At 45.7% G+C, this 14,639-nt stretch overlaps 1 protein-coding gene across 2 annotated transcripts in view; it reads left to right on the plus strand.

Moving 5' to 3' along the window:
* Nucleotides 1–153: 153 nt before the first annotated feature.
* The window catches only part of PRRX1 (paired related homeobox 1), a 74,879-nt gene continuing 60,393 nt past the window's right edge, over nt 154–14,639 (plus strand). For both annotated transcript variants that reach the window (XM_012657735.1, XM_012657734.1), the window contains exon 1: nt 154–435. In XM_012657735.1, the coding sequence (XP_012513189.1) occupies nt 195–435 (241 nt within the window). In that variant the 5' untranslated portion in view covers nt 154–194. The remainder of the gene's footprint in view (nt 436–14,639) is intronic.

Here is a 14,639-nt window from a genome sequence, read left to right on the forward strand (position 1 = left end):
TTTTTTGGCCTTCCTCTCCTTCCCTCCCTCTTCCTCCCTCCCTTTCTCTCTCTCTCTCTCTCTCTCTCCCTCTCTCTCTCTCTCCACTCCCCCCTCTTTCTTCCCCACTCGGCTTCTCTCCCCCCTCGCGCCCACAGCGTTTGGTGTTGATTCGAGCGGGAAGAGGGGGGTGGGTGGGATCGGAGGGGGAGACCATGACCTCCAGCTACGGGCACGTTCTGGAGCGGCAACCGGCGCTGGGCGGCCGCTTGGACAGCCCCGGCAACCTCGACACCCTGCAGGCGAAAAAGAACTTCTCCGTCAGTCACCTGCTAGACCTGGAGGAAGCCGGGGACATGGTGGCCGCACAGGCGGACGAGAGCGTGGGCGAGGCGGGCCGGAGCCTGCTGGAGTCGCCGGGACTCACTAGCGGCAGTGACACCCCCCAGCAGGACAGTGAGTGAGGGGTGCATGCCCGCGGGTGTGTGCCCAGGACCGAGGGTGGGGACCGGTGCAGGGCGGCGGGAACTCGACCTGGGCCAGGGGAAGAAGGCCGGGGGGAGTAGGAGAGGCGGTGGCGTCGCAGAAGGAAGGGTTGGTCGCAGATAGGGGAAGAGAGTAAGAAAAGGAGGGCCCAGGCGAGGGCACAGCCGAGGCGGGCGCTGGCGAGAGGCTCCGAGGCCCTGCGGCCGCGAGCAGAAACTGCCGCCGCAGACTCTGGCTTACCGCGGCCGGCCCGGACTCCGTTTCGCCCCGGGCGAGAGCAAATGCCTGATCATCCGGCAGGCGGGGCGCCCAGGCCGGGCTGGGAGAAGGTCCCGGTAGGGCGCAAACTCGCGGAGCGAGCCCTGTTGGGGAAGCCGCGGCTTAGTGATGCCGAGTCGGGTCCGGAGGGCTTGTCCCGGGAAGCGCGCGTGGGCTCGGGGGAGGGCGGCGCGCACGGGGCGCAGGACCCGCGCCGCTCCCGCTGCACACCCCGTGCGGGCTCCGAAAGTCGGCGTGCCCGGGAGGCCGCCGCGAGGGTACGTCCAGCCCAGCTGCCGGGGCTGCTCTCTGCCCCCTGCCGTCGCCTCCACCGCAAATGGGCTTGAGACCCCAGCAGAATCAAAAGCCGGGTCGACTTGGGCAAATTCAGACCAAGAGAAAGGAATGTCTTCTAGGGGTGAAACCCGAGATCCTGCCCCCGCATGATCCCGCACAAAGTTGCATCCGGGAAGCGCAGGCTTCAATACCGAGGCCGATGTCACATTTGAGGAGCTCTCACTATTGGCCCCTAAACCTCCAGAAAAGTCCACGCTGTCTCCCTTCCTCCTCCTCAACAGCAGATTAAGCGCCCCCCGAAAATCTCGCCTCGAGTTACTAACCGTGCCTTCAAACCTGACTGCAAGTGTATCCCTAGGTTCCCCAGTCTGTGACAGACCTGTCACCTGGCTCGTCCCAGGTGACATGGGGCCGGATACACACAGATATTCCCTCTTCTCCTCGAGGTTGGCAGAGTCTGAACTCAGCTAGAAGTCCTAAAATGAGGCTGATGGCTTTCCATGTCATTATTTGCTGATTACCATTTCTTCTTCAAATTTGGAACCCGTGGAACCGGGGGGGGCACCAACAGTCTATGATTTTCACAAAACATTGTCCATATGAGACTCAAAAATTAGACATACAAAGCAAACTGCATTCAGAAACAATTGGAAACAAGGCCTGGCACAGTGGTGGGGACCCGGCGGGCCCAGCTAGAGACATCCGAAAGGAAAGCCTCTGTCGTTTTCTGGGCGCCCGCCCCTCACTCTGCTTCCTTAATTCAGGCCTAGGAGCCCCTCGGTGTTTTTAGCCCAAATGGGCATAAGACCGATCCACCCTACGCACTAGCAGAGGGCGACAGGGGCTGGATGAGGAGGTCTGGCCTAGGCTTTCACCAGAGAAAGGCGGCCAGCTCTGAGGAATGACGAGTCGGTGTCCCTAAGTCCGGGGTCAGAGCTAGGCGCAGAGGCAGAGACGTTCTGCTTGGGGTTTGATGCTTAGGAGGTTGCACAGGAGATAAATGTTCACGTAGGCACTTTTAGCTCTAACAAAATGCACTGCGAAATACTATGATTATTTTTCAACTATTACCAGGAAGATGTAAAACATACAAAAAGTAGAGAAAATAGTATTCGGGACCACAGTTACACCAATTCGGCACAATCGGCCGTTTCTGTTTCGCCATGGCTAATTATTAATCGAAACATTTATCACTATTTAGAGAACTAGAGGCTGGACCCACAACAGAAAACAGGGCCGCAAAGCAACTTCTGCGTAGACCGGGGTGGGGCAGGAGAGAGACCGGACAGTGTTGCTTCGCCCCCTGAGGAGGCGGAGGGATGAGAAAAGCAGGGCCAAGGCCGGCGGCCACAGCCAGCCCTAAGCCGGCAGCGGCAGTAAGCGTCGGGAACTTCAGGGCTGGAGGGATGCAGATGGTACCTGCTGCTTGGCGCCCAGTAGAGGCCGCCAGGAAGGAGCCTGGGATTCGTCCTGGCCTTCTAGTGGGCACCGAGCGTGGCTGGGCCAAAGAAGCTGGCCGTGGAGCGCCCTGAGCAGATTTGGAGGCCGCCCGGGACTGGGCTCCTGTGAGACCTGGGCCTGGCGGCCCGGCGGCTGTGTGACGCACGTGGCATCCGCTGGGATGCGTGAGGACAAGCTCAGGGTTTCGGGTGGATCCTGTTTCCCGGGAGAGGGGGACAAGACCAGGAATCTGCCCGCGTGATACTCAAGCCCATCTTGGAGATATAAGGAACAGAAAGGCCTTGTGGGGACGGAACCCCCAAAAGGAAACTGAGGCTGGGAGGCCAGCCAGAGAGAAGATGTGCGGCAGTAAGATGGTCAACAGACAGCTCAGAAGGAGATCGCAGAATGCAGAATGAGATGATGGGGACAAAGTGACCAGCACCTGGAGTTGGGAAAGTAGCTCAGAAACACACACACACACACACACACACACACACACACACACACACACACACACACGAGGCCTTGCCTCCCAGAGAGATGAGGGATGGCCAGGGGGCTTATTCTTCTAACAATTCCGGGATGAGAACGGGAGGGTCTGATAGCTGGGTGAAAGCAAGCGTCCAGGAAGAGCCTCATCTTTAGTTCTTGGGCTCTCACCAAGAGTTGCCCAGGAAGCTGCTGTGAGCTCCTTGGAAGTCAGGACCGATGGGGCAGCTCTGAGCCTCCAGCCTGCGGTGGACAGTGAGGATCAGACTGGGAACCAGGGAAGAGGGGAGTCTCGGGCAGATGAGGGCTAGCACCGGCTCTGGGCCCGCAAGGGACTGAGGGGTGGCACCAGGAGTCCAGGGCTTCTTGCAGCGGGATGGAATTCTGCTTAAGTGGAATTATCTCCTTTGGAAAGATGAGAAATGTTGAAAAAGTGCCTTTGACTCTTTTAGCTATATAGAAATAGTCCTTATCCTTCTGCTTTCTAAATTTTCTTTTCAACCAAAATCAGCAAAATAAATTCTAGTTACACCTTCAGTATTAGATTCTTAATTTTGCAAAATTTCGAATTAAACCTGGGCTGAGTGTGGCAAAGAGGAGCTAGGTACTTTCCAAAGAGAAGTTTTCTGCTGACCTCCCCGACACCCCATCAGCAATTGTTTCCCCTCTTAGTTGATATTCACTCCACTTTCCTCTCTATTGAAAGATTTTTTCCCCTTTTACTGATTCTTCCAGCCTAACAAATTTCTCAAACTTCTGGGTTCAAGCACATCAAGTGTTTAAAGAAACGTTTCTTTAATAGTGTGAGGAATCCGGTGGCTAATGGGGGAGTGTGGAGTGTGAATGCGGCTGGTGATAGAACGGTGCTAGCCTGGGAGAGGAAAGAGGAACAGCATAAAAATAGGCAGACCCATTCCTAGGACAGAGCATCCCGCTGTCATTTCTTAATCTGAACTTCTGCAAACTCTTAAAAAAAAAAAAGCGCCTGCCTTCCACGTTCCCAAACTCTAAATTAGTGAAACCAGATTGTCCTAATAAGACCTTTTGTTGGAAACACATGTAGTCATAAAAAGGTAGACGGAAAGTCAATTAGACACGCGCGCACACACGCACACACTCACAAGCCAGTGCTAAGTGTGCACCCGGCGCAGCTGGGCCCGGGGCCCGCGGCGGGATGCAAATGCAGAACAGCGGCGCGGGAAATCGATTTGTCACAAAGGGAGAGGTGTAAACGCGGCGCGCGAAGGAATTGCCCGCCCAATCCACCGGCCACGCTCTCCGCGGCCCAGCTCCACCAACCCCTCTCTCTTCGCCAGAAAAAACGCCCAGGAGGGCGCGAACGTTTTTCAGGGCGCTCCCCAGTTGGAATGCTCATCGCAATAGTATCAATTCCCCTAGAGTCGCAGCGTTTGCAAACAGCTGTGGCGCCAGAAATTTTCTTATGCGGCACCACCCTGGGACCCTGGAGCCGTTGCTGGCACTCCAAATTCGGGCCTCAATTATCTCGATTCAAGAAGGAAGCCAATAAAATATATCGTTTTAAGGATAGCCTGGAAATTTTTCTCTTTAGAGGGGGAGGTGAAATCCAGGATCAAGGGAGGTCACTGAGTCCCCTAAGCAGAATGTCAAGGCCAGGGAAGAGGTGGTGAATCCTGCTGTTTATTTTTACAGGCAGGGGCAGGGGCCCGGCATGGCCTCCTCTTAAAATTTTGGAGAAATTGACCGTTAGTGACTCCCATCCACTTTGGGGTGAAGGATGATTTCCAGTTCGAAGTGGGGGGAGATAGGCCGGTGAAGTCTGAGGCCCAGGCTGCCAACTCACTGGGGCTCCAGATCCCCAACTCTGGAAGACAGGGAATCACTTCCCCCACCGTTCGTTTTGCGGACGAAACCGTTTCCCAGGCCCGGAGCTCCTGTCCCACGCGTTAGCCATCGCGCAGTCTCGCGCTTCAGCTCAGCGACTTTGCCCCGCGCGCAGGTCAGAGCGCCAGGGCGTCAGGCGGGCAGCCTTGGATCGCACGGATCCCTGTAGTTCCTCCTTCTTCCCAGGGGCGTCGTTTTAGATTTTACAACACGGGTGAATAAATCATCCCCAAACCAACAAGATGTCACCTTCTTCACGCCCTCTGAGAAGAAAGCCCATTCAGAAGCAGTGATGCTTTACTATCCCTGCGACCCAGATCCGCTCTGATTCGAGCTTTGAACGCCGCTGCCCGCCAGCAACCACCTCCAGGACGCTTCTCCTCTAAATGACAGCTGTAGATTTTCAGCTACGAGGATACTTATACTAATTTGATTTTTTACTTTAATAGGTGTGTTGCTTTTATAATTCCTCTCCTATTCTCTGTTTAGCCACCCCTCTCCCTCCGTCAGCCTAGCACACCACCCAAGCAGACTCCTAGCCTTGAGAACCGTCGCTGTGGGCTGAAGCACCAGGGCGCGGGTACACAGTTGTTGCAAAAGTCTCTGTGCCCCTGTGCGTGCGCGGAGACCTCTGCGTGCTTCCAACCCCTGGCAGGGTCCCCTCTGAACCGCTCTGGGGTATGTATTTATTTTTTACCATTTAGAAGAGATGGAGTCAGCAGAAGCCATATGAAGAACGACTTTTGAAATCGGGAGAGTGTGTTTGTAGAGGAGATAAGGCTTGTGTTTTACTTATTACTTTTTGCAGATAGTGGAAGGGTTTTGGGGTGTAAGAGTACCCCGTCAAAGAAAATGTCAAATGTGGGGGCTCAGCATCCTCTATCCAAGCCTTTGCAAGTTTAATCAACTGGACCGTGGAAGTATTCTTTGGAGCAAGAGATAGAAATTTATAAGAAATATTTGGATAAGGGGCCAACTCCCGGTGGCCACTTCGTGTCCAAACAATTACAGAACTACCTGTGAATGCACAGGTAGTTCTGATTGGGTGCTCTTTGTTGAGTTCCGTGTTTTGCTTTGATGCAGCCTGGCCTGAGCACCACTCCCAATGTTTTGGTCTCCAGAAATCCCCACTTCAGCAATATAAAGGGGATGCACATGTCAACAGCATTATTATATATCCACAAAAATTTGTAAAATCAAATAGTTTGGTGAGCAGGCTAACAACACCCCAAAACCAACCATCTCAAACAGTAACAGTAATATCAAGAAACTACCACAATCCCCCTTTTCTCCAAATGCTGCTTCTTATTAAATCAATACATTCGAAGATACATTGGGAGAAAGCTGAGAAGGAACAGCCATGGATGTTTTGGGGTCAGCAGGTTAGTTTTTTAATCCTGGAAGTTCTTCAGTTAAGACATCTCCACAGGGGTCAGAGTATTAGTAGATTCTTGGCATTGTCATTTGTCAATTTAGTGCAGCAGCTTCGAGAAAGTACTCAGAGAGACAAGTATGGGCTATCTAGTTTAGGTCTGAGACTTAAAAAAGGTACTATAATTCACTTGCCCTGGGATCACTTTTCTTGATGGAAAAAAATATCTGGGAAGACAATTACAGGGGCGATAGCCACTTTAGCGTAGGGGAGGGGAATAAAGGCACGAATGGTGGTTGGTTAAGGAAATTTTATGAAAGAAAATAAAGAAAACATGGCAGAAGAAATCAATCACTTGCACAAGTGACTTTGAAGAATTTGAGGACAACCAGAATCTTAAGGATCCTGCCGTCTCCGCAGTTCTCAGATTTAGGAATAAGAGTCTGAGTTACGATCAGAACACATTCGTCTGGTACTGGATGTCCCCGCTCTTTCGCTGCACCGCATAATGAGGAAGCTGGTTCCCAAGAACTCTGGGGCTTATTTTTACCATTATTGATTCCCTCAGCCTCAGCTCCGAAGAAGGAATAAATTTGGAATATGTGTACTAATTTGAATCCTCAAGGTCCAAGATATGAGAAGCGACAAGGACAGGTTCTATTCCTATTTTGTTTGCTTTCGTGCAGTTATTTTCAAGTGACTGGAAATTTGCTTAACGGGCGAGGAGAGAATATGCTGAAACTCAGCTGCAGGAATGGAGCTCGCACAGGGGTTTGAATAGCAGGCTCTTTTTGGATCTCGCCTTTTTTGGGGGAGTGAGCGGGTAGACTAGGTCGGGAAAGAATTAATTCAGTGAAGAATTTTAACCTTTAAAACAGAACCCACAGGATCTTCGATTTTAATGGTCCTGTTTCTGCCTGGGCAAAATGCAAACACGCGCCCCCTACCTTTGCCCTTTCGCGTTGCAGGGAGGCCGGGCAAAGCTTAGTAAGGGTTGGAATGTTCTGGCGAACCTAGCCAGAAGCGCTCCTCTTTGCCTTCTCCAGCCGAAAGGGGGCGCATTCACCTGGCCGGGGCTGGGACCTACCCCTGCTTCAAAGCAGGAGAGACAGAGAGGCCTGAACACAAGTATCGAAATCTGGAAAATGATAGCGTGAAGACACTTCAGGGACGGTGAATATCAGCGGCACCTATGCATTTTAATGGAAACATGTAGATGCCGTGTAGGTGCACTGTCTTCCTCCTCCTCCTCCATTGAAATGAGAGTGGTCAGGATTGGAGGGGGAGCAGGAAGGGGCGGGAGGTGAGTGGGACCAGAAGATTCTGGAATTAGTGGATGCTATGACTGGTGCCTCGGTTCCATGGGGAAGGAGAGGGCTTATCTCTATCTCGTGGAGGTGTGTGGACTTTTCTGCATATGAGCTCAAGGTGTTTAAAGAAACAGAGGCAGGTTTGAGAGATGGGGACCTGGCTGATTAACATCGAGATTAATAGTGATATGCTTTGCAAAATCGCCACAGAAACTCTCATAGTATCCAGAGGCTTAAGATAGAGGAGAAAATCTGGCACCATAGAGTTAGGCCCTGGGATCGGGGTAATCTTCATTCTCCCAAAGGAAGAACAATAACTTCCCCAGGTTTTGTGTGCGCCTGCAACTTGCTTTCCCAACGCCATTTCCAATCCCCAAATCTGACTTCTGGCCTCCAGTGATCTTCTCTTTTTGGACAAGAGTTTAAAAAGACTCAGGGGACACATGAGGAATAAATTCTTAACCCTTCTGTACATTTTGGGATTTTCTACTTCGATTCTTACCATACATTGAGGTCAACAAGACAAGGCAATAGTGGGAGCAACAAACTGGCAGAATGAATATTTGGTCTTCTTCCATAGATTATGGTTAGCGCATACCTTCCAAGATAATCTGAGCTGGGCTGTTCACTAGAAACAGAAGCACAAGGCCAGAACTGTAAGGGAAATTGCTTTCCCACAAATGTTTGTCTGAGAATAAGAACATTCACCCCATTCACTTAATTTCTCATCATCAGTCATGTTATTCCATTTTCAAAGACCTCACAGTGCTGGAAGGTGGCATAGTTATAAATAAGCATAAAAACAGATGGGTGTTCTCCTGGTATTCTAAATATACATTGGGAGGCCAAATCTTTTCAAAGAGGATTCAGATATACAACTTAAAGGCTAAGGGGCCCAACTCAATCAAAATTTGAGCCAGGATGTGCTAAGTTCAATCAGCTTGACTATGGGCAAAGTGTAAGACCTAGCCAGCATTCCAAGTGTATATAGAGAACCACATTTTCTCAAGTTTCCATTGTATTTTCCACACAAATTTAGTGCTAGTCTGCAAAGGGCTTGGTAGATTTGGCTTCGGCCTGGAAGGTGGTGAGGGAGTCAGTGTCCCAGCCTGCTGCCCTTGTCTGCTACCCTTTTTCTTCGTTGCGCTCCCTCTGCCCCAAGAGTCTGTTGAATATCCGTGTGCTGCAGAGAAAACTGGGACCTACAGGCCACAGAGACCCCCTAAAGACTGTTTTCTAGGCTCCCCAGAAAAGGAGAGCTCAACTATTGAGCTCAACTATATGTAATGTTCCAGGTATCTTCATGTATTTTTTTTCTTTTCTGCTAATTCATTTTATAATAGCCCAGTTAGAGACTTCTTGGGGATTGAGGTTTGGGAGACTGGTTATCATTCAGTTTCCTTTTCAGGTAACTCATAAATACACAAAGTTGAAAGTTCCAATGGAAATAGTCATTGAATCTAAACCTTTATACCTGGGCATTTTCCTGCACTACCGTTAATCCAGACTGGGAGGTAACATTAAATAATTATGTACATTGTAGACTTTTCCTTTCTAGTTCCTTACCACTGCTACTTCCCTAAATACTGGTCTGGATTCCAGCAGTTGTATGCTACTGGGACAGCTGCCAAACTGTTGTCTGTGTTCCTTTAATATGTATTAATTGATGGAATGAGCTCCCCATCTTTAGTTGAACACTTTTCTCATCTACCCAGCGTACTAGGCACTTTACACTTCTCCTGTTTTTGACTCTTTGCCGAGGAGGTATTCTCATGTGCGTACAAAATGCAGACATTTTGGACTATCCTTGACTCTCCTTCCTTTGCACCTCTGTTTTATCCAGCTCCAAATCCCAGCAAGTTTACCTTCTAAACTCACTTGGATCCATCTACTTTTTAAATCTCTATCCTAGCTCACCTGCACTGCTGTACCGCCTTCCTAATCTGTTGGGTCTCCCTGCATCCATGCTTGTTCTTGATGTGTAGGTGATGAAGAGTAGAGATAATAGATCCCTAAAGAATATTTGTTTAATTTGTTGAATGATAAATGCTAGTGTATTTTTCTACAAACACATTTTAAAAAATTCTGGCTTTCCCTTTCTTTAGAACTCACAATCGCTTTTCATTCTTTTCTACATCAAGACTGGATTGTTTATCTTGTATTTTTCTAAAATCACTCTTGATAGTCTATATTCCCATCCCGGCTCCAGCAACCTGCCTGATCACATGCACAAGTACAGATTGGAACTATTTCCCTACTGTTCCCTAGTATATTAGGCTAGTATATATCCCCATGTGCTCTAGTCTCACTTCACATGCTCTGGTCTCATTTCTGCTTCTTGGACTTCTCATCTGAAATGTCCTTGCTCCGTGCCTCTTTTTGCAAATCTACCTTATTGTCTTCCAAGGTTCTGCTCCCATCACACCTTCTTGCAAGACCTTCTGTGATTGCTTCATTCCAGACCACACAAATCTCTCTTTTCAATGCTTACTCTAGAAATAATCAGTGCCTCTACAAATAGTACTCAGTTATTTTCTAAATATTTATGGTTATTAATTTACAGAATTTTTTTAAGATTAGAGACTTTTGGGGGAAGCGTATATTCCACAGTGTATATCACAGCTGCAGTAAGCAAATAAATTAAATAGATTTTTTTTTTAGTATAATGTGGTTCTATTGTTTTTACAATCTCTAGCTGCAAGTATTTTTTTAAATTACAGAAATACAAAAGTGCAATACATGCTCATTTGAGAAAATGTCTTACTTTACATTAAAAAATTCAAATGGGAACATCAAGTCACCAATATTTTACCACTGTGAGGTAGATATGGTTAATATTTTGGTGTTAAAATATTTTCTTTTAAACTTTTTACGCAATTATGGATCATCTTGTATTAACATACTTGATTATTAATTTTTCTTTAATCAGTAGAGGAATTTTTAATCCCGTTTTCAAAGACTGTGTTTCCCCCAAATGAATAAAATACATAAGCATTTAACCCACTTGCTCTCATCAGAAAAATTAAACCAAGCAAACATGTAACCAACAAACAAAAGTTCCCCGAGGATCGTGAGAGCTGTGGCATCAGTCAATTCTGAGCTTTCTTAAGTTCTAGCGGGTACATTTTCAGCAGTAAAGTCCTTCAGAGTGAACAGTTTCTTTTTCTTTTCTGCTTCTTCTGGCTGGGAACCTTCCCTAGACATGAGCACATGTCTCCTTTTGAAATTGGAAAAGGCTGCATAATACCTAAAGGATGTTCTTAGACCACAATTAGAGAACTACTGCCCCCCAAATTAGTTTTTACATGGTTTGGTAAGGAAGAGTTCACAAAATTAGTGGGAGAAAAATATTGTAGAGGACTGAAAATTTTCTATTACTGTTGATACCTGGATCTTGAATTTCCTTTTATTAATTGTCTTAAGGCTCATACATGCTTTTGTAAAAAAAAAAAAATGAGGAAAATGGCACTTATTTCTTTATACCTTATAGAGCTAGAGGTAAAATAGTGACACACTAGTGTGTTTTGACAGAGGAAGAAGTACTTATAAAAAATCAAAGATAATGCATTTATCCATGAATGTCTACAGCACCTCAGTTTTTATTTAAAGTGATAATTATAGGGGAAATATAAATTATTATTATGAAGTCCATTTAAAAATCATTCCCAGGCAAGTTGACATTAAAACATTTGCCTGACGAATACTAGTATTTTATTTAGGGAAAGTATTAACAAGTGATATAAAATCATATAGAACAAAAATTTAAGATTATGGATTAGATATGCCTTCATAATCTTTCTCCTCATGAGAAAGGGGAACAGAGAGAGTAAACACCATTTTTGAGAACTAAAAACCACACTTGCCTAATAAAAGTTTCTGCAGTTCCCCACATTGCCTATTTCTAAGGGAGGGAAGAAAGAGAACACCCAGAGAGCTCTTTGCTTATAACCAGATGTGCTGTTCAGCAGCTTTAATCCTCAAGATCGAGGGAAGACCACAGGATGAATCCTCCACACATTTAAGAAATAAAATGTAATTTAGTTCATTAATCACAGAACTGAAATCTGCAGTTTTGCTAGACATATTTCAAAGGCTGATCCCTTCTGACAAGAGAAATAGAAAATAATATTACTGCACATTTGACTGTTACAGTTTGTTCCTAGCTTCCCTCAGGGAAGAAATTTTTCTGGGTGTGATCATTTTGACTCAGAATATATAGACTGCTGTTAAAATTTATATCTTCTCTCTCTCACTTTTTTCTTTACCTCAACATTCTCCTTTCTCAGGGTGATGAAAATATCTGTGTTCTGTACTGTTTTGGATTTTTTGGTTTGGAGATTCATGGCTACGTGGAAAGCCAGGAAGGCCTTCAAGTACAATCATTTCAACTGAATTAATATACTCAAACTACTGGTTTATTTAACACTTTTCCTTGATTACTTGTATGACTTGATGACTTGCTTTGTCCTAAAGAATTAACAACATTAATAATATGAAAGATAAAGTGAGTGAGATAAAATATAAAACTGCTTGACAAACTTAAGAACATATGCAAATGCTATTACATTCTAGAAAGCCAATTTTAAGAAGTAGGTAGGGCTAGCATGTTATTTTCATTTTACAGATAAGAAAGCTATGGCTTGGAGAATTTTAGTGGGCTACTGGGAAGTGACTTGAATCTTGCTCGTCTGATCCCATTTTAATTTTTTTCATCATATTCCACCAACTTTGCTGTCAACCAAATTCTTTTAGATGCCTTGTTGTCTCGTGAAACAATCCTGACTTAGAAATGAGGCGTTTAGCCTGCCACTTCCTAACACATCGCTGCGAGGCCCAGATCTTTTTAAATTCCTCTCGCTCGTAGTCGTCATTATAGAAGGAGCGTGTTACTGCCTTGCCTATCTTCTTCACAGAAATGTGGCAGGCCAAAAGGAGATTGCATTTGTGAAAACATTTGTGAACTAAAGGGCTAAATGTGTGTGCCTTATCACACCACAAGGGAGCAAATGGAGAATTTTCCAAATTAAATTGTCAAGTAATGATCAAAAACTAAGAATGCGTCTCATTAGATTTACAGCAAGTCCTCAAAAAGTGAGAAATCTTAAATTTAGATTTAGGGATATTAGAAGTTTTCATATGTTTTACTTTGGATTCCAAAAATTCTGTGTTAAATTATGGTTCCACCAGTTACTTGTTTACTGATTTCAGACCAATCTCTGGGTCTCAATTTCCTCATCCACAGAAATGGCACATGATTATCTATCACACGAGTTTGTCGTTTGGGATAATGAGATAACGTGAAGTGCCCAGTACCCTTCCCACTGAAGACACGCAAATAAATATTTGCCTTTTTTCTAGTCTCCACTTCCACAACATCTCCAACAAGCGTCACTTATGCCAGGCTTGGATAGATATCCAGTGTGGTTTCCCAACCAATGTCAGAGGCTATTTAATTCCACTGAAATTAGGAATATTCCCATACTCCGAAAGTCACACTCTTACAGCAAGTCACTTATTGAGTGACTAAGTAGACATCTGTTTTTTTATGTAGTTAGAAACTTTTAGTGACGCTTATAAGGCCACACTATGAGTGCCTGGCAGAGCTAGGAATTTGGCTCAGAGGTTCCTGATTATGGTCCTCCCCTTCAGGCTACCCTTCTTCGCTTCAGCATGAAACAGAAACACAGATCTTTTAACATTTTCAGATGCCACCAACCTTTCATATTCCCACTTGCTTCATCCATCACTGCAGACTTTACAGGGACTAAAGAAGACAAATCCCTTTCTTCCATTTAGCTTCTGAATTGTATGGAGACTATATGACATAAGCTTAGGACGCAAGGTATTAAGATTTCTTATCCCAGAACTGACATAGCCAGTAAATTTCCAGGACACTAACCAAGTTAAATTCTCTCAGTAGTGTAATGCCTCTAACATAGCACTACCCTACTACTCCACCGAGATTTCTGTGGGGTTTACTTAATTTTTTGTACACGAATAATACCATGTTAACTGTAATTATACATAAAGTTGCCATTCTTTTACCAACTTAGATTTCCTCACCAGTTGAATAAGATAAACATTCTGTCCTCAGTTGAATATGTGACCTGTTCTCATACATATCACTTTGAAATCTGATAAGCCTGGAAGACATACAGACTACATTTCTATATTACGAAGCATCCAAGACTCTTTGTTTTCTTGCCAAGCAATTAACAATAAAATCTCCCTGGCATTCTTGGGTAATAGATCAGCATGGCTAACAGTTGTGGTCCATGTGGGAAAAGCCAGTCACCGTGGGTGAGGCACGTTGACAACAATTTATTGCAAGGCTAGTGTGCTCCTGGTCTAGGGAAGCAGCTTACCGTGTGCCTTATGCAAAGAGAGAGAGAGGCCGGTCATCCCCTAAATGTGCTAAGGGGGTGTTAGGCAAAGATTAGGAGCACAGCTCTGTTGGGACTAGGCGTACTGACACACAGAAAAGTGTTTGTGTGTGTTTGCAAAAAATGCTGTCTCTGCTTTACCATATCATGTAGCTTCTCTCATTGGGAGTGTAGATAACTCTGGGTCACTGTTGTCCTTTGGAGAGCATGGAGTCCTTTCTCATCTAGGAAGACTTTCCTTTGGCCCTTGTTTTCTTCATTTCTTTCTTCTCTTACTCTCTCTCCCCTAAGGCAGTCTCGTGATTTAGAGAAAAGGGATAAAGAGAAATAACCAGACATCTGGTTCTTTCTCTAACTTTCTTACACTCTAGTCCTGTATATCTCAGCGCGATGCCTGGTTCACGCACATCAGAATGAACCAAAGTGTCTTAAAATGCAGATTCCAGGGTCCCACCCATACCCAGTCAAATAGAATCTCCAAAACACATGCATTTTAAATATCCCAGATGATTTTTATATACAGCAAAGTTTGGAAACGCTGATTTAGACCACTCTCTCCAATAGTAATTAGTATTGAATAATGTTTTCCTTGTGACAGCAATTGCATCTTGTGTGTTTCATGGTTATTTTACTCGCCCTAAGTGTAAGACAAGGGCAGAGAGGCAGACATTTTAAACCTCAGAGCACTTATCATGGTGCTTTTCATATTACAGGTGCTTGACAAGAAGTTACTGAATAAATGAATATATGAATAAACAA

The sequence above is a fragment of the Propithecus coquereli genome, unplaced genomic scaffold (genome assembly GCF_000956105.1).
Source record: "Propithecus coquereli isolate 6110/MARCELLA unplaced genomic scaffold, Pcoq_1.0 Scaffold56, whole genome shotgun sequence".
Classification (NCBI taxonomy): Eukaryota; Metazoa; Chordata; class Mammalia; order Primates; family Indriidae; genus Propithecus; species Propithecus coquereli.